Source organism: Trematosphaeria pertusa (genome assembly GCF_010094035.1).
Source record: "Trematosphaeria pertusa strain CBS 122368 unplaced genomic scaffold BU26scaffold_13, whole genome shotgun sequence".
NCBI lineage: Eukaryota > Fungi > Ascomycota > Dothideomycetes > Pleosporales > Trematosphaeriaceae > Trematosphaeria > Trematosphaeria pertusa.
The window spans coordinates 1,062,598-1,083,110 of NW_022987224.1; the positions used below are offsets into that span (position 1 = coordinate 1,062,598).

General features: G+C 28.3%; 3 protein-coding genes across 3 annotated transcripts; 1 reads left to right on the plus strand and 2 right to left on the minus strand.

Moving 5' to 3' along the window:
- Positions 1 to 13,580: 13,580 nt before the first annotated feature.
- Positions 13,581 to 14,224, minus strand: BU26DRAFT_522316 (uncharacterized protein). The gene has a single exon (XM_033829759.1). It carries the CDS (start codon positions 14,042 to 14,044, stop codon positions 13,691 to 13,693), a length of 354 nt encoding a protein of 117 aa, XP_033680221.1. The 5' UTR covers positions 14,045 to 14,224; the 3' UTR covers positions 13,581 to 13,690.
- Positions 14,225 to 14,344: 120 nt separating this feature from the next.
- BU26DRAFT_522317 (uncharacterized protein) lies at positions 14,345 to 15,115 on the plus strand. The gene is made up of 3 exons (XM_033829760.1): positions 14,345 to 14,537; positions 14,597 to 14,680; positions 14,753 to 15,115. Exon 3 carries the CDS (start codon positions 14,753 to 14,755, stop codon positions 14,975 to 14,977), a length of 225 nt encoding a protein of 74 aa, XP_033680222.1. The 5' UTR covers positions 14,345 to 14,537; positions 14,597 to 14,680; the 3' UTR covers positions 14,978 to 15,115.
- Positions 14,986 to 15,736, minus strand: BU26DRAFT_522318 (uncharacterized protein). Its single transcript, XM_033829761.1, has 2 exons — positions 15,376 to 15,736; positions 14,986 to 15,318 (listed from the first exon to the last, which is right to left on the minus strand). Exons 1-2 carry the CDS (start codon positions 15,684 to 15,686, stop codon positions 15,204 to 15,206), a joined length of 426 nt encoding a protein of 141 aa, XP_033680223.1. The 5' UTR covers positions 15,687 to 15,736; the 3' UTR covers positions 14,986 to 15,203.
- Between the last annotated feature and the right edge of the window lie 4,777 nt (positions 15,737 to 20,513).

The following is a 20,513-nucleotide window of genomic DNA, read 5'->3' on the forward strand; positions in this document are numbered from 1 at the left end:
TAATTAATAATCTTTATATTTCTATTAGTTTATAAGTAGTATATAGTAGAAAGCTTCTACTTAATTTCTATAAGCTAGTAGAGCTTATCTATAAAGATAGAGGTAAACTATAAACTATAATTTAATATAATAAATCTAGAAGAACTATATATACGCTAGATATATTAATAATATAGCTTTACTATACGTTAAGCTATAATTTTCTTATAGTATAGTAGAGAGAAGCTCTACTTATTTAGCTAATCTATAATAACGTATATATAATTAAATTCTTTCTTATTAGAAAGAAAACTCTTAAAATTTATAAAGACGTTCTACTATACTCTCTTAGAGATAGATAGAGGCTTTAGAAGACCTAGCGTCTTATTATGTAGAATATAGCTCTAGTAGTAAGCCTTATATACTATTATATATATATTAATATTTTCTTATATACCTAGCTAGTAATATTAATTTTATAGTAACTAGATAGTCTTCTAGTACTCTAGATAGGTAGTTATCTAAGTTACGTATATAGTACGTATTAAATATATTTATAGATAGTTAATAGTAGAAACTATTAATTAATCTTAATAGGTTAATAAGCTATCTTCTATTTTCTAGGTAGAGCTTAATATAGTAGCTTTTTCTTAAGCTAGCTATAGAGATTTATCTAATTAATTAGTAGTAATAACCTAGTTAATTATAGTATAGAGATTCTCTATAGAAGATATCTTTATAAAGATATTAGTAGATATAATTTTTATAACGCTACTTACTAGCCTCTTAGTAGCTAGAGTAGCTAGCTTATCTAAAATTTACTTAATAGTAGAGAGGCTAATTTATTTCTTACTTAGAAAAGCTCTTATATAAGTAGTATAATTCTTTTTCTTTTAGGTCTTAAGTTCTTTCTACTTTTATAATAACGCGTTAGCTACTATATTAGCTAATCTAGATTAATAGATAAGCTTAAGATTATAGTTAGTAATATTATTAGTCTAGTAAATCTACCTTATAGTAAGTTCTTACTTAGTTATAAAGTACTCTAGAGCTTAATAGTTAGTTAATACTATAAATAGTTCTAGATCTTATAGACTAATTAGCTAGCTTCTCTATTTCTATATACTAAGAATAACTACTAGTATTTCTTTATTATAAATATTATAATTTATCTAGATAGTATTTATTATCTTACTAAAGAAAGCTATAAGTTACTAGATACTATTCTCTTAAAGCTATAAAAGAACTCTAGTAACTATACTATCTAATATATTTATCTTAACTCTTATTTATTAATAGAGAGAGTAGTAAGCTAGAACGTTATTAGCTAGTATAAAATTCTTAATATACTAAAATACTATAAGTTTAGTCTTACTAAAGGTATACTATACTCTCTATTTTAGTAGCTTAGTAAGTAGGTAAATAATTCTACTATAATCTTTTAGAAAAGCTTAATAGAAATTATAGAAACTTAGAAATAATTAAAGACTTTTAAGAGTTCTTAGTATAGGCTAATTCTAAATAGTAGTAACTTTCTTAGAGTTCTTCTAGATTCTATTAGTACTTATAATTAATTCTAGAAACTTAGTACTCTTAATAGTAAATTCTAACTTCTTAATATCTACTTATAACCTAGCTTTATATAGTTAATTAAGTATCTTAGTAATATAAGCCTTATACTCAAGAGAATCCTCTAAATAAATAAGAATATTACTAATATATACTATATAGAAATTATCTAGTAACTTATATAATATCTTATTAATATATTACTAAAAGGTAGTAGAGCTATTATAAAGACTAAAGAGTAGAATATAATACTTATAGTTACTATATTATATATAGAAAGAAGTTAGATTCTTTATTAACTTATTAAGATAGATTCTATAGAAACTCTACTAAACGTCTAACTTTATAAAAATCTTTACGTATAATAAGTAGATAAGCGTTTTCTAGATAAAAGAAATAGAATAGACGTCTTTTTTTATAATAGTATTAAGCTTTTAATAGTTAATATAGAACCTCTATTCTCTCTCTAGCTTTTTAGTAAATAGAACTAGTAATACGTATAACGCGTTACTATAAATAATAAAGCTATAGTAAAGATAATTCTCTAGATAGTTATATATAAGCTATAGGTACTCTAGTAATATACTATAGAAAGAGCTATTAGTTAATATATTTTTTACTATAAGCTTAATATTATAATTAACGCCTTCTTAATATAGTAGTAGTAAATTAGAATTTTTCTTAAAAAAATAAGCTATAGCTACGCCTACGTATTCTAGAAATAGAAGCTTCTAAGTAATTAACTAGTAGAGCTTCTTCTTAGAATTAATAGTAGAGATTTTTTTCTTATTAGTAATAAGCTAATCTACTTTATAGATACTAAGATATCTAATTATAATATCTTTTCTATACGTATTAATTATAAAAGTAGTAGCGCTAACTATATTAATATTAAGTCTAGTCTTTAGGTATATTTTTTATAAAATAGATAGCTTTTTTAGCTTATAGAGTAACTAAGTAGATAAGTTAAAATTCTTAAGCTATCTATCTATTTTATATAGATTTTCTTAAAGCTTCTAGTATTATAATTCTTTCTTCTCTTATTATATTACTCTTAGCTTTTTTACTACTAATATTAAGGTATTATAGTAATTAGTATTAGCTTAGTAAGCTACTTAAGCTTTAGTAGTAGATTAAGAAGATTATATAAAGATAAACACGTTATATTTATAATTAATTAATTAATTAGTATCTAGCTATATTAGTACGTACTACTTATAGTTAACCTAAATATTAGCTTCTTTAAGTAGCTTATAACTAATTATTATATTATAGTAGCTAGTATTATAATATATAAAGCAGGTACGTATTTAGTAGCTTTCTAGTACTAAATTAGCTTTAAAGTATTTATCTATCTAGCTATTAGGTTATTTATTATATCTAGTAAGAGATATAGGCTTTATATATAATAGCTTAATATAAAGATTTTTTCTAAGAGTCTAAAGGTACTTTAGGTATACTAGAATATAACTATCTACTCTAGTATTAATTAAGCCTCTAAGCTTAATAGTAAGACTCTTTATAGATATTTAGTAGAGTAGAGTAAACGTAGAACTACTAAATAGCTTTTTACGTAGATTTAATACTCTAGTAGATAGCTCTAGAGAGAAGACTTCTTCTAGAGCTAGGCTTTTTCTAAATTATTAGATTTATATTCTAATATATTATTCTTAGATACTTATAGCTCTATAGGCTCTATAAACTTCTTCTCTAAATTAATATTCTTAATAGCTTTCTACGTAGTAGAGACGCTTAGGTAATTATAGCTTATATAGCTAGATTACTAGTATTAGAAGTAGATAACTAGCCTTCTAATTACTAGAGCTTTATTTAAAGTTAGTAGAATATCTAGAAGAGTAATAAATACGTAATATAGTATTAATATAAGTATATTACGCTTTTTAATCTTTTTAGATACGTAAGCTTTTTTTTAGATAAGCTCTCTAGTAAGGTCTTAAATAAAATCTATATATTAATTATAATTATAGATATACTAATATTAGTAGATATCTATCTATATACGTAAGTTTACTAGAAGCTATTTATAAAGCTTCTCTACCTATTAGTTTATTAAAAGCTAGCGCTTCTACGCTAGATAAAAGAAATTAACCTAGAAGTATATAAAGTTAGTAGTAGTTTAGTAATATAGATTCTAGAAATTATAGTAAGTATTTAGCTTTTTATAGAGATTTATATAGCTTTTTTCTAGCTAATTAAGTATATATTTATAAAAAATCTATATACTACTATTTCTTAGAGTACGTAGAATTATAAAAAGAGTCTAGTATATATTTTTCTTTATTTATATATATATATAGACTATAATAGTCTTTTTAGTATTTTTATCTATCTCTTCTATATATAAGTTATAATTAGCTTAAAGCTTATCTTATAACTTGTCTCTCTATTACTTAAAGATAATAACCTTACTATTAGATAGTAATAAAGAGTCTAGAAACTTAATAAAAAACTACTAGCTTTCTAAGTATTATTTAGTTACTAGTAGTATAGTAAGTATATATATAGTTAGATAAAAATCTAGAATTAAGTTATCTAGTAGTAATATACTAGTTTTATATATATATAGTATCTAATTTATAAAGTATATTATATATTAAGTTAATAAAGTAGATAGTATTTAGCTTCTAGAATAAGATTATAGTTATACTTATAGCTATTAAATCTTTACTAAAATAGTAGCTTTTTTCTACTATAACTTCTAATACTTTCTATATATAGTATTCTCTTTAGTAAATATATTAGTAGTAATCTAGTAATATATATAGATTTATTATTTAAGTATCTAGTATATAAGTAATTAGCTAACTAATTTATTAATAATTTTACTTAGCTTTTCTAGAAAAAGCTCTTAGAGCTTTTTTCTAGAGGTAAAGAGTATATAAAAGCTATCTACTACTAATAATCTAGATATTACTAAGCTCTAGTATAGCTATACTAGCTTCTATTTAAAGTTAATATTCTAATTCTTATTAGTTATTATATTATATTATTAAATAGATAATTTATAATAATAATATTAGTTTAAGTAACTAGCTAACGTACTTTATAAACAAATATATTATATAAATAAATAACCTAAAAATACTAAGCTTCTACTAAATACTACTATCTTATTTAGATTACTCTAACTCTAAGCTACTTAAGATAAATCTAAATAAGCTATTTAACTTATTTATATTATCTTTAACTACCTAGTATATTTATATATTATACTCTAGCTTACTATAGCGTCTATAGCGTTACTAAGCTAGCTAGCTATTATATACTACTACCTTTTTATACTACTTCTTATTTTTATTCTAATCTATAGCCTCTTTTTAAGTAACTAGCTATAAGCTAGCTTTAATTATAAAAGTATTCTCTTTCTAAATTTACTTTCTTTTACGTAAATTATACTTCTTTTTCTATACGTTAGCTACTTAAAGCTAGGTAACTTTAGACTTTATAAGTACTAGCTAATACACTATTAGCTTATTACCTTTCTTAAGCTAATTAAGTAACTTAATAATATAAGTTAGTAATAAATTAAGATGCTATATAATCTTTAATTAAATTAAAGTTAATTAGAACCTTATTTTAATAAGATTACTAGGTGTTTTATACTTCTAGGTAGTAGTATTATTAGTAGAAAGTATTAGTATACGTAATTAAACTTTAAGCTTTAATACTACTAAATCTAAGTTAAATAGAACTAAGCTAGCGTCTCTAAATTCTACTCTAATATTATTATCTATAATTAATATATAAAAAGCTACGTAAAATGTAAGTAGAAACTTAGTTTTTATAACGTAGTTAATATAGCTATATATTAGAATCTTAACTTAGTAGCTATATACTATCTTTAATAGTAAGAAGTAGCTAATATTAAGTAGCTATAGAAGGTATAATAAATATACTAGTATATAGAAAGCTATAATTTTATTCTTCTTATAGTACTACTAGAATTTAATAAATCTATAGCTTTTATAGCTATCTAAAATTAGTAAATAATATATATCTATAACGTAACTTTTAGTATACGCGTTAAAGTACTTTAACTATATAATACTAACTTTATTTATTATCTAGCTACTCTTAGAGATAGCTATAACCTAGTTATATAATAGCTAGCTATCTTTATACTACGCTAAGAGGTAGTTCTTACTTATAATAATAAGAAATAGTAGAACCTATATATTATCTACTACTCTTACTATTATAATTACTAAAATCTACTTATAATTACCTAGTTAAAGGCTCTTTAGTTATAATTATCTCTTAGAGCTAGTAACTACTATCTAAGGTAATATTATTTCTATTATAAAGCTAGATTTATTAAAATTATATATATCTTTATATTACCTACTAGGTTAAACTACGCCTAAATAATTATAGAATCTTTTTACTTTACTTTCTAATAGTTATACTTATAATTAAGCTATATTTTAAGCTTAGAATAGTATATAATAAAGTTATTTAGCTAGTTCTTATCTATAACCTTTCTTCTCTACTTAGTAAGTAGCTTATTAGCTATATCTTAAATAGTAGTAAGCTAGAAGGTAAATTCTTACGCGTCTAGGTTAAGTATATACTTAACTATTACCTACTCTTTATTTATAGTAAGCTTTATTAAATTAGATATCTTTTTATATTATAGAGTAACTCTATAGTATTAATAGTAAACTTTCTTCTACTCTATATTATAGAGAGTTATAGCGCGCTATAAGCTTAAATCTAGATTTTATTAAATAGTCTAGAGCGTAAGCTATATCTAGAATTTGTCTAAAGTTAATTAGGCGTTTATAGAGAGCTTTATAATAGAGATAGTAGTATTTAGTAAAGGCTTAGTATTTTTAGGTTATTTATTTATATAATATATTTATTTATAAAGTATATTAGTAGATTTTCTACCTAGAATTTAAAAATTATAGAGATAAAAGAGTACTATAGAACTAGAGTCTTACTTCTAGAGTTACTTTATAAAGGTTTACCTATAGTATTTAAGTAGTTTAACTTAGATATAGCTTTTTATTTAAGAAGTAAAAGTATATACTACTAGCGTAGTAGCTAATTATTAGCTCTACTAGTAGAGTAGAAAATTATTAATTTTTAAAATAAAGAGAAAGTTTCTATATATAGAAGTTTTATAGAAGTTCTTTTATATATAGAGCTCTTATAGCTTTCTTTAGCTTACTACTAGTAGTATCTTTTCTACTATCTACTAGATTTACTAGTAGTTTTATATAGTACTAAAGTAGTAAGTAATTAGACTCTTATAGCTCTAATTCTTAGTATAGTTATTAGTAAACGCTTCTTGTAAGGCTACTTAGTTTAGCCTAATATTATACTATTATCTCTAGCTAAAAGAGTAATAATCTTTAGATAATATAAAAGCTAGATTTATAGTCTCTACTACTATAAGTATCTCTAGAATACCTAGCTAGATAAGTTAGCTATAGATAGTATAGTCTCTATAAGCTATAAGAATAAGAGGTACTAGTAGAGTAGGTTAGATTAAATTTAGCTATTTAAAGGTAAGAAGTAGAGAAAAGGCTCTAAGAAGCTCTATATATAGAGGTGCTAAGCGCTAAGATACTAGACTAGGTTATATAATAAAGTTATATAATCTAAGATTATATAACTAAGATAAATCTCTAAACTAGACTATTATATATATTAACCTATAATATTCTTATAGTAGAGTAGAGAGAAGCTTTACTTACTTAACTAATTTATAATAATATATACGTAGTTAAATTCTTTTTTATTAGAGAGAAAACTCTTAAAATCTATAAAAACGTTTTACTATATTCTTTTAGAAATAGATAAAAGCTTTAGAAGACTTTATATTTTATTATATAGTATATAGCTCTAGTAGTAGATTTTATATACTACTATATATATATTAACGTCTTCTTATATATCTAGCTAATAATATTAGTTTTATAATAGCTAAGTAGTTATCTAGTACTCTAGATAGATAGTTATCTATATAGTATATATAATATATATTAAATATACTTATAGATAGTTAATAGTAAAAACTATTAACTAATTCTAATATATTAGTAAGCTATCTTCTATTTTCTAGGTAAAGTCTAATATAGTAGCTTTTTTCTAAGCTAGCTATAAGAATTTATCTAATTAATTAGTAGTAATAATCTAGTTAATTATAGTATAGAAATTCTTTAAAAAAATACCTTTATAAAGATATTAGTAAATATAATTTCTATAGCGCTACTTACTAGCCTCTTAGTAGCTAGAGTAGCTAGCTTATCTAAAATTTACTTAATAGTAGAAAGGCTAATTTATTTCTTACTTAGAAAAGCTCTTATATAAGTAGTATAATTCTTCTTCTTTTAGATTTTAAGTTCTTTCTACTTTTATAATAATGCGTTAGCTACTATCTTAGCTAAACTAGGTTAATATATAAGCTTAAAGTTATAGTTAGTAATATTATTAGTCTAGTAAACCTACTTTATAGTAAGCTTTTACTTAGTAGTAAAGTACTTTAGAGCTTAATAGTTAGTTAATATTATAAATAGTTCTAGATTTTATAAACTAATTAGCTAGCTTCTTTATTTCTATATACTAAGAATAACTACTAGTATTTCTTTATTATAAATACTATAATTTATCTAGATAGTATTTATTATTTTACTAAAGAAAGCTATAGATTACTAGATACTATCTTTTTAAAGCTATAAAAGAACTCTAGTAACTACGCTATCTAAGATATTTATTTTAACTCTTATTTATTAATAGAAAGAGTAGTAAGCTAGAATATTATTAGCTAGTATAAGATTCTTAATATACTAAAATACTATAAGCTTAACCTTTTTAAAAGTATACTATACTCTCTATTTTAGTAGCTTAGTAAGTAGATAAATAATTCTACTATAATCTTCTAGAAAGGCTTAATAGAAATTATAGAAATCTAGAAATAATTAAAGACTTTTAAAAGTTATAGGTATAGACTAATTCTAAATAGTAGCTATTTTTTTAAAGTTTTTCTAGATTCTATTAGTACTTATTATAATAGTTTAATTTAGAGATTTACTTTAGTTATATAATCTTAGGTTACGTAACCTTATTACGTAACCTAGTCTAGCGCTTTTATACTTAGTACCTCTATATATAGAGTCTTTTAGAGTCTTTTCTCTACTTCTTATCTTTAGATAGCTAAATTTAATCTAACCTACTCTACTAGTACCTCTTATTCTTATAGCTTATAGAGATAGTACTATCTATAGCTAACTTATCTAGCTAGATATTTAAGAATACTTATAGTAGTAGAGACTATAAAGCTAGCTCTTATATTATCTAAAGGTTAATATCTTTTTAGCTAGAGATAGTAGTATAATATTAGGCTAAACTAAGTAGCCTTATAAGAAGCGTTTACTAATAGCTATACTAAGAATTAGAGCTATAAAAGCCTAGTTACTTACTTTAAGAATCTATTAATATATTAATTAATTACTTATCTCTAGCGCTATATAAAACTACTAGTAGATCTAGTAGATAATAGAAAAAATACTACTAGTAGTAAGCTAAAGAGAGCTATAAAAGCTCTATATATAGAAGAACTTCTATAGAACTTCTACGTATAGAAACCTCTTCTATTTTAAAAATTAATAATTCTCTACTCTACTAGTAACGTACTTTACAAGCGAGCTAGTTACACAAGCAAGCTAGTTACCTTCTCTTGGCAACGAAAATCAACGAAAATTAACTCGTTTTTCTTAAATAACTAAGCGAAACCTTGATATTTTTCTATAAAAATTTATATATATATTCTTTATAGTATATTACACCTTATAGTAAAGTTATACTAAGATATATTGCGTAATTAAAAAGCTATACGTATTTAACTAACTTTTAAAAAAAAATCTAGTATACTTCTAGTAATTACTATTATATCTCTATAATAATATATAGAACTTATAGTATATAGTATTTATAACGTAATAAAGGTTTCTAGAAAACTTCTATAGGGCTAGCTCTTCTAGGTATAGCGTAATAAGAGATAGAAGTCTAAAAATTTCTTTTTAGAGTTTTCTCTTCTAACTATATATATATTAGTTAATCTAGCTATATAAACTTGTAATTTTATAAATTATAGTATACTTAAACTATATAGAGCTTATTAACTAATAATATACTAGCTTTAAGTAGTTATTTAAAAGTAAAGCTATTTTATAGTATAGTAGAAAAAGATAGAACTATACTAAAACTATCTTAAAATTATTACTTCTAAATATCTAGAAAGCTTATAATATATATAAGCTTATAATATATAGCTTTATATAGCTAGACTATTAATATCTATATATAGTTAGAGAAGAAAACTCTAAAAAGAATTTTTTACACTTCTATCTCTTATTACGCTATACCTAGAAGAGCTAGCGCTATAGAAGTTTTCTAGAAACCTTTATTACGTTATAAAAATACTATATACTATAAGTTTTATATATTATTATAGAGATATAATAGTACTTACTAGAAGTAAACTAGATTTTTTCTTAAAAGTTACTTAAATACGTATAGCTTTTTAATTACGTAATATATCTTAGTGCAACTTTAATACAAGGTGTAATATACTATAAAGAATATATATATAAATTTTTATAGAAAAATATTAATCTTTCGCTTAGTTATTTAAGAAAAACGAGTTAATTTTCGTTAATTTTCGTTGCTAAGAGAAGATAACTAGCTTGCTTGTATAACTAGCTTGCTTATAAAGTACGTTATCTTATAAGCTATTTCTCTATTACTTAAAGATAATAATCTTACTATCTAATTATAAGAAAGAGTCTAGAAACTTAGTAGAAAGCTATATCTAGCTTTCTAAGTATTACTTAGTTACTAGTAGTATAGTAAGTATATATATAGTTAGATAAGAATCTAGAATAAAGTTATCTAGTAGTAATATACTAGTTTTACATATATATAGTATCTAATTTATAAAATATATTATATATTAAGTTAATAGAGTAGATAGTATTTAGCTTCTAGAGTAGAATTATAGTTATGCTTATAGCTATTAAATTCTTACTAAAATAGTATTTTTTTTTCTACTATAAATTCTAATACTTTATATATATAGTATTTTCTTTAGTAAGTATATTAGTAGTAATCTAGTAATATATATAAGTCTATTATTTAAGTACTTAGTATATAAATAATTAGCTAACTAATTTATTAATAATTTTATATAGCTTTTCTAGAAAAAGTTCTTAGAGCTTTTTTATAGAGATAGAAAGTATATAAAAGCTATCTATAGCTAATAATCTAGATATTACTAAGCTTTTATATAGCTATACTAGCTTCTACTTAAAGTTATTATATTATATTATAAAATAGAGAATTTATAATAGTAATATTAATTAGAATAACTAGCTAGCAGGTTCTCTATCTAGAATTTAAGAATTATTAGAGTAAAGAGGTACTATAGAACTAAAGTCTTACCTCTAGAGTTACTTTATAAGAGTTTATCTATAGTATTTAAGTAGTTTAACTCTAGTATAGTTTCTTACTTAAAAAGTAAAGATATTAGCTACTAGTAGAATAGCTAGTTATTAGCTCTACTAGTAGAGTAGAGAATTATTAGTTTTTTTAAAAAAAAGAGTTTTCTATATATAGAAGTTTTATAGAAGTTCTTTTATATATAGAGCTTTTATAGCTCTTTTTAGCTTACTACTAGAGGTATTTTTTCTACTACTAACTAGATCTACTAGTAGTCTTATATAGTACTAGAGAGATAAGTAATTAGAGCTTTTATAGCTTTAATTCTTAGAGTAAGTAACTAGGCTCTTATAGCTCTAATTCTTAGTATAGCTATTAGTAAATACTTCTTATAAGACTTCTTAGTTTAGTTTAATATTATACTACTATCTCTAGCTAAAGAGGTATAGACCTTTAGATAATATAAAAGCTAGCTTTATAGTTTCTACTATTATATATTAAGCTCTAGAATACCTTACTAGGTAAGTTAATTATAGGTAATATAGTCTCTATAACCTATAAGAATAAGAGTAATAAGTAGAGTAGGTTAGGTTAAATTTAGCTATCTAAAGGTAAGAAGTAGAAGGCTACTCTAAGAGCTCTCTATATACAGAGAGCCGAGCGCCAAGGCGCTAGGCGAGGTCATGTGACTCGGACATGGTCATGTGACTCTGGCAAATACTGAGCTGGACCGTCACAGATGGCAGAGGATGCGGGAACGGATGGAAGCAACGAAGTCGCCTGCGTTGCGGTATCGGAGTTTGGAGTTGTTCCGTCCCGGCCTACCACTAAGGCTACCTCGAGGCCTGCTCTACTTACAAAACGACCGACAACGTGTTGCGCACAGGTGCTTGCGATTTACGACTAGCACGTCCTGCTATACGCTTTCTCTTATCCCGAAGGCTTCGGCGGCGATTCCGGGTCTGAGCGTCGAGAGGCTGCGGACGCCACCGCCATCGAGGGCGAGCAGGCGGAGGCCATGCTCGGGAATGACAGGAGAGTGCGGTGGTTCAGCGAAAAAGCCTGGTTTTGTATCCTCGAATGATCGTGGGGGCCGCAGCGTTACACGCCGCGCGCGCTTTTAAGGGTCTTGAACGCCTAGTCCTAGCAAGAGACCATCGTCGCAAACGTACCGTACACGGATGTTCCACGCCGGCGTCTTCGTTGACAAGTCAGCCGACCTTCCGCCCCCGGTCCACGACAAGGGGCGACGAATACTGGGAATTGAGTCGTGAGAGGATTAAGTGGCGGCCGTTCTAGATGAGCTACAAACTGCTGCACATTTTACCGGACTGGTATCGATATTTTGGGCTAAATCGCGAAGAAATGCACGCGAGTCCTCACTCGAGGGCGATTAGAAGGCCAATCTGAACGGCCTCGCGAGGAACCTGACGGACCTTTAGTCGGGCGCGCTGAAGACGCACATGTCCGAGCAAGGTGAACTTCTTTGCCATCCTGTAGGATCTCGTGGATAACATCCTAATCTTATATGATAGTCTAGAATTCAAACGCTAAGTCGACGGGCTCGTCACTTAACGAATTGCCAAATGAAGATCATAGCGGAATGCGCACTCCTCGCTTCCCACCAGCACACAGCGCCCCCCTAACTTCAATCCAAACGATGCTGCAGCTATGGCCGCTGCCTTTGCCGGGCCTATACCATCACTGCCGCCGTATACCCAATCGATTGCGTCGACCCCTAGCATCGAGGCTGCGGATCCATATCGCATCGACTCGCGCACACTGCATTCGCACAACAGCATCAGCGACGGCTAGTTGATCACCAGGCATCTAGTTCAATACTAAGCGATCTGCATGCGGCTGGCATGGGTATACGGTTTCCGTCCTTGATCGTGGAAGCGAAGGGATTGAGTCTAAATAGGAGTCTCATTAGTGCGCAGAACCGAATTGCTGCCGAGATGTTGCAAGATATGCGCGGATTCTCAAGTTTCTCGAAAGCACCAGTCTTCACTGCTCAAAAGCCATGTGCACTTCCCTGACCAGGGATAGAATATGGGTCAAAGACGCCGGTCATGCATTCGGAAATGGTATTTAGGCCAAAGGCGTCGGCTATGTATCCGAACACAATATTTGGATTAAAGATGCTGGTAATGTATGATGATACGGTCTTTGGGTTGAAGGCACCCTATGTATTTGGACAGTTATTAATTCAAATGGTGAAAGCTCTGTTCTAGCTCCGGGCGCTGGTGGATGGGTAGCTAAGGAGTGAATCTGACACGTACTAATGGGTCCCCTGGCTACCCTTAAAAGCAAATTTCAGCCCTATCGTTAGGCTTTCAATCTGAGAAGGGTTTTGCTCGAGATCCTGCCCTCCCAGAAAGTTCTTCTTTGGCTAGCCCTTAAGTCCTTCCTTCGTCACGAAGACAAAATATATCGCAAACTCTTTTAAATTCTTAAAAGAAAGTCGTGCATTAAAAATAGCTCTGTGTTGTTTATTAGAATATATAAACTAAATAACCATTAAAAACCTACAGGCCGCCTTTCTCCATGTTAACTTTAATGAGCTCGCATTGTTTGAGGGAGCATATAGTATCTCCAACAGGCCGTTCGATACAGGGAAGCCCTTAAAACAGAGCCGTTGTAAACCGCTATAGACTAGCATGCATAATTGCGGGCTCTACAACTGAATGACAATAGCCTTTAACTCAGAGTTCATTCCCGTCATAAAGGCGTAGATATAATTTGAATCTGTTCGATATACCTCGTAAATTCCAAGGCCCGACCACGGGAAAAGGGCCTCTAGAACGCATCGCACAAGCTGAAAGAAGATTAGATAGATATTTCTGCCTGCCATATCGTTCAAGACGTTGTCCCTACAGAAGTCGAGGCCATCCACCGACTCGATTGGAAAACCCCTACTCCGTATTTCTTCGACTCGGTCTCCCATAGCGGGATCCTCAACATAGAAAACCCCATCCTCTGAGAACTTCTTCTGTATACCCTCCACCGATAACGAGGTTATCGACGCCATAAGCAAAGAGTTCTGCGTTGTGCGGATCGCGGCGGGGACGTGGGAGTCAGGCGGACTCGTGAGAGACAGGAGGCATTTTCAGGTGACAGCGGAGCGCTTGCTCGTGCCAACTGGCGCAGTCGCATGCGAATAAGAGGAATAGAGATGAATCGAACGACCAGGCCTGGCCGAGGAGAAATCGTTCCTGTCTGTGTTCCGCAACCTAAATTAGGTTGGGTTCGCAAGCGGCCTGCGGACGAACGTTGTTCCGCGATATGAAAAAATACCCTCGAGCCCGACTGCCACCCAAAACTGGTGCATTGAGTCGTCACATCCGCTACGCCGACTCTACCACCCCTTGGGCCTGCTGTTCTGCTGACTCCCAGCCAAACCTTCATCTTGAAATACGTCACCTCTCCATCGCGACATTACGTATCCTCCCTCGCCTCGCAGCTTCATCGACTCCAGCAATAATATCAAGACCAATCCAGAGCTGCGGTGTTATATCTTTGGGGTAAGCTGGCAAAGCAACCCAAATAAAGGGCTAAGACAAAATTAGTCTTCACATCTCAGTTTGTGAACTCGAACACTGGTCACGCCATCCTATACACCTACGTAACACCCCCTGGATCGGCCGCCGTCTGATCCCATCAAGCGGTACTTATGCTTGTTTCGTTTCCGACTCAAAAAAAGGCCTCTAGATAGTAGGCTAATAATCGGCCTGTACAGATGTGCCAAAACGTCTACGCCGAATTCCGCTGCGCCGATACGCACGAACAGCGCGGCGAGGATAGGACTCGCCTAAAGCATATTGCGCGTTGTGACACCGCTCTGAACAGCCCGACAGGGCAGTCCTGTCTGGATCCAAGGGATAACGTCCATATTGTTCAAGAAGACGAGCCAGACATCAACTGTCCTGAGTGTCGGGGAGAGACCCCTCCTGAGACGCCCTGATGGCTATGAATTGGTGATTGGACTCTAGAATACACACTGAGGATAAAACAATGGCTATGGCACTTTGTGCCAAGCTGCCTGGGATGGCCAGGACGGCAAACTCATGACCAAGTCTATCTTCGCCTTTTCAGTCTCTCCTATTTTGCACTATCTCTCAACGTGTACATGATAGCGTAGTTCTTCGACTTCTTGACCCATACGTCCTAGGTCGGCTAGAACGGCAAACTCAATCTTCGCCCTTCAGTTTCGCCAGCCGCTCCTGTTCTGGTCCACCCCCCCACGTGTACATGCTGGCATAGTTCTTCGCCTGCTTGGACCATATCTCCCGCGGCGTGAATGTCCTGGGCGATTCGATTAGCTAGTGGCTACAATCTGTAAGACATAAGGCTAAGACAGACCAAAATACATTATCGCCATCGCGACGACATGAGGCCAGATATACCTCGTGAGGGATCTTGGAAAGTTCCTCCCTGGTCATCCTGCCCGTAACATCTAGGTCATAGATGAACCATGCCTTGCCCTTTTGGGAGTCAAATTTGGGTAGAAGATGGATGTTGTCGTAGGCCGGCAGCTGGACCTGGGCTTTAATTGGTCTTTCCAGCATCTGCTTACAGAACTCGTTGCCGAGCTGGAACGGCCGTTCTTCTGGAGTGCCGGGAATATCGGTAACGTAGGCTTGGATGATGATACGCTTCTGTGTCTGCGACATTTTAAAGTGCGTTTGATCCAGGCTCGGGATCACTACTCGGTTAAGAACTGTAGATGGAAACTTAAATGGGGACTCGTGTTGTGAATCTGAGGCTCGGGTCTCGGCTACTGGGTTTCCCCACCTGGCGCACGTCCCCACCTGACACACGGTTAGCACGAAATTTTCTACACTTTGCAACTCGATTATTACCACTAATACTAACGCTATAGAGAACGCGCTAGAGGCGTTAAAGTTACTAAAGCTTAGAGAAAAGCCTAATTATACTTAGGTTACGAAAAAGTATAACGTACTTTACAAACAAACGCCCTACACAAACGAACGCTCTAAAAATGCTAAGCTAGAAAAATTAAAAGGTTTTTCTTAAATAACTAAGCGAAACCTTAATATTTTTCTATAAACTTTTAAACATATATAGAACTATACTATATACACCTTCTATTAAATTTGCACTATATATTTCTTATTACGTAAGCTAGAAGTAAGCCTTTTTCTAAAAGTAGCTATTCTTTAAGTTTAAATCTTAATAGTACTAGTAAACCTTAATAATAATCTATAAAACTTTAAAGATATATTATATACTATAGTATAAAGCCTTCTATAAAGTTTAGTAGCGTTTAGCTTAGTGGTACTAGAGATATTTACTTAAAGAGTCTCTAATAAGAAGTTTAGAGGTTTCTTCTAGAAATAGATAGATATTACTAAGCTAGACGCTACTAAACCTTATAAAAGGCTTTATACTATACTATATAATATATATTTAAAGTTTTATAGATTATTATAATAGTTTACTAGTTCTTATAAGGTTTAAACTCTAAGAATAGCTACTTTTAGAAAAGACTTATTTTAAGCTTACGTAATAGAAAATATATAGTGTAAATTTAATAGTTAGTGTATATAGTAAAGATTAATATATATTTAAATTTTTATAGAAATATATTAAGGTTTCGCTTAGTTATTTAAGAAAGACTTGTTAATTCTTAGGCTTAGTATTTTTAGAGCGTTTATTTATATAGAGTATTTATTTATATAGAGCGTTCGTTTATAAAGTACGTTAGCGTTAAATATATAATACTATTAAAGTATTACTAGAGAGTATAGAGTAACGTACTTTATAAGCAAGCTAGTTATATAAGTAAGCTAGTTACTTTCTCTTAGTAATAAAAATTAACAAAAATTAACTTACTTATCTTAAATAACTAAGTAAAACCTTAATATTATTCTATAAAAATGTATATATATATTTTCTATAGTATATTACACCTTATAGTAAAGTTGTACTAAGATATATTACGTAATTAAAAAGCTATACGTATTTAACTAACTTTTAAGAAAAAATCTTATTTACTTCTAGTAAGTACTATTATATCTCTATAATAATATATTAAACTTATAGTATATAGTATTTATAAGATAGTAAAGGTTTCTAGAAAACTTCTATAGCGCTAGCTCTTCTAGGTATAGCGTAATAAGAGATAGAAATTTATAAAAAGTCTTTCTAGAGTTTTCTTCTCTAACTATAAATATATATTAATAATCTAGCTATATAAAGTTATATATTATAAGACTATATATACTATAAGTCTTCTATATATTTAGAAGTAATAATTTTAAAATAGTTTTAGTATCTTTCTATCTTTCTATACTATACTACTAAAAAGACTTTACTTTTAAATAACTACTTAAAGCTACTATATTATTAGTTAATAAGCTCTATATAGTTAAAAATAAATATAATATATAAAATAATAAGTTTATAGAGCTAGATTAACTATAATTATATAGTTAGAAGAAGAAAACTCTAAAAAGAATTTTTTAAACTTCTATCTCTTATTACGCTATACCTAGAAGAGCTAGCGCTATAGAAGTTTTCTAGAAACCTTTACTACCTTATATATACTATATACTATAAGTTTTATATATTATTATAGAGATATAATAATACTTACTAGAAGTAAACTAGATTTTTTCTTAAAAGTTACCTAAATACGTATAGCTTTTTAATTACGTAGTATATCTTAGTATAACTTTACTATAAGGTGTAATATAGTATAGAAAATATATTTATAAAGTTTTATAGAAAAGATTTAAGGTTTCGCCTAGTTATTTAAGAAAAACGGGATAATTTTCGTTAATTTTCCTTGCTAAGAGAAAGATAGTTAGCTTAATAATATAGTTAGTTCGATAATAAAGTACGTTATAGTACTAAGTAGACTCTATCTTTAAATATTACCTATATTTTAAGCTTCTAGATAATAAGATTATCTAGTATAATATTAAGCTATATAATACCTATAATATAGATAAAAAGAGTGTTCTAATTAGAGTAGTAAGTAAGATTAAGTATATATTCTCTTAGTATTAATATAAGCTAGAAGAAATTAAATAGCTTATCTAGAATAGTAATAGAAAGTAGATAACTATAATAGTATATATTTATACTAATAGTAGTTATCTTATACTTTTATTTATCTATTAGACTATTTCTAGAAATATATAAGACTTATAGCTTTAAGATTTTAATTCTATAGAGTATAAAATCTTCTTTATAGTATCTCTAAGTAGATAGATAAATAATACGCTAGAGCTAGTATAGCTTTAATAGATATTTAATAAGAAAATAAAAGTAAAAGTAAAATAATTTTATTATCTACTTATTCTAGATAGCTATAGTTTATATATTAGTATAGAGTTTATAAAGTATTATAATAAAAATAGAATTCTTCTAGCTATATATCTATCTTATTTAATCTATATACTATAGTTTCTTAATATTAGCTTTTTTAAGTCTTTTTTAACTATCTACTCTACTAAGCTTACTAACGTTATATATAACTACTAGAGCTTCTTAGCTATTATAAAAAAAAACTTCTTCTATATATTCTATAGCGCCTAGTATATAGTCTTTAAGAAAGATATAATTTTTAGAGTTTTTAAAGTTACTAGAATCTTACTATTAAATATAGAGATAATTCTTAAAAGATTTAGATTAGTAGAAACTAAGAAGCTTTTATCTAGTAAAAGTAGTATATTAATACTTAGTACTTTAGATTAATAAAAAATTAAGTATTTACTTTATTAAGTAGTAGAAAATATCTATAATAAACGCTTCTAATAGCTTAGCTAGATAATTTATTCTAATATACTTTATAAGTAAATAGCCTATATAAATAAATACTCTAAAAATACTAAGCCTCTACTAAAAAGCTACTTAAGATAAATCTAGATAAGCTATTTAACTTATCTATATTATCTTTAACTATCTAGTATGTTTATATATTATACTCTAGCTTACTATAGTATCTATAGTATTACTAAGCTAGCTAGCTATTATATACTACTATCTTTTTACGCTACTTCTTACTCTTATTCTAATTTATAATCTCTCTTTAAGTAACTAGCTATAAGCTAGCTTTAATTATAAGAGTATTCTTTTTCTAAATCTACTTTCTTTTATATAAATTACGCTTCTTTTTCTATACGTTAGCTACTTAAACCTAGGTAACTTTAGACTCTATAAGTAGTAGCTAATATACTATTAGCTTATTACCTTTCTTAAGCTAATTAAGTAACTTAATAATATAAGTTAGTAATAAATTAAGGTACTATATAATCTTTAATTAAATTAGAGTTAATTAGAATACTATACCTAGAAATAGAATAGAGCTTTAAGATAACGCTTTAGAAGAAAAGACGAATATTAGAATTAAAGAATTAATAATAGAGTTAGCTAGCTAGAATAAAGAAAATAGTAGGCTAAGTTTAAAGTTATAAAATATAGAATTATATATAAAGTTATAGAAATAATTAGAGTTATGTAATAAGAATTAGATAGATTAAAGAAATCTAGGCCTAATCTATAGATTAGACTCTAATCTAAGAGATCTATAGAAGCTAGATCTTAGTACCTAATCTAGCTAAGATAGTATATATATATAAATAGAAGAAGCTTACTTCTTATAGCTTCTTATAGTTATTACTTTATCTATTAAATTACTACTATAACTTATAATTTATAGTATTATTATATCTACCTCTTTATTATAAAGATTCTAGTCTAAAGTACACCTCTTACCTTCTCTTATAAAAGTAAGCTTTAGTCTTAGTTAAGAGAATAGCTTATAATAACTAATAATATACTAGCTTTAAGTAGTTATTTAAAAGTAAAGCCTTTTTATAGTATAGTAGAAAAAGATAGAACTATACTAAAACTATCTTAAAAGTATTACTTCTAAATATCTAGAAAGCTTATAATATATAACGTAATTTATAAGTAAGCTAGTTATATAAGTAAGCTAGTTACTTTTACTAAGCCTCTACTAAAAATTCGCTATCTTAATTAGATTATTCTAACTCTAAGCTACTTAAGATAAATCTAGATAAGCTATCTAACTTATCTATATTATCTTTAACTATCTAGTACGTTTACGTATTATACTCTAGCTTACTATAGCATCTATAGCGTTACTAAGCTAGCTAGCTATTACATACTACTATCTCTTTACACTACTTCTTACTCTTATTCTAATCTATAGCCTTTCTTTAAGTAACTAGCTATAAGCTAGCTTTAATTATAAGAGTATTCTCTTTCTAAATTTACTTTCTTTTACGTAAATTACACTTCTTTTTCTATATATTATCTACTTAAAGCTAGACAACTTTAGACTCTATAAGTACTAGCTAATACGCTATTATTTTATTACTTTTCTAAAGCTAATTAAGTAACTTAAGAATATAAGTTAGTAATAAATTAAGATATAATATAATCTTTCTTTAAATTAGAGTTAATTATAACTTTAATTTAGTAGAATTACTAGATATTTTATACTT

What these genes read in the sequence shown, in the direction of transcription:
- BU26DRAFT_522318 (XM_033829761.1), bottom strand. Translation starts at nt 15,686, where the DNA reads ATGTCGCAGACACAGAAGCGTATCATCATCCAAGCCTACGTTACCGAT. An exon ending in GATGGCGATAATGTATTTTG is followed by an intron (nt 15,319 to 15,375) that starts GTCTGTCTTAGC and finishes CGAATCGCCCAG; the next exon opens with GACATTCACGCCGCGGGAGA.
- BU26DRAFT_522316 (XM_033829759.1), bottom strand. Translation starts at nt 14,044, where the DNA reads ATGGCGTCGATAACCTCGTTATCGGTGGAGGGTATACAGAAGAAGTTC.
- BU26DRAFT_522317 (XM_033829760.1), top strand. Translation starts at nt 14,753, where the DNA reads ATGTGCCAAAACGTCTACGCCGAATTCCGCTGCGCCGATACGCACGAA.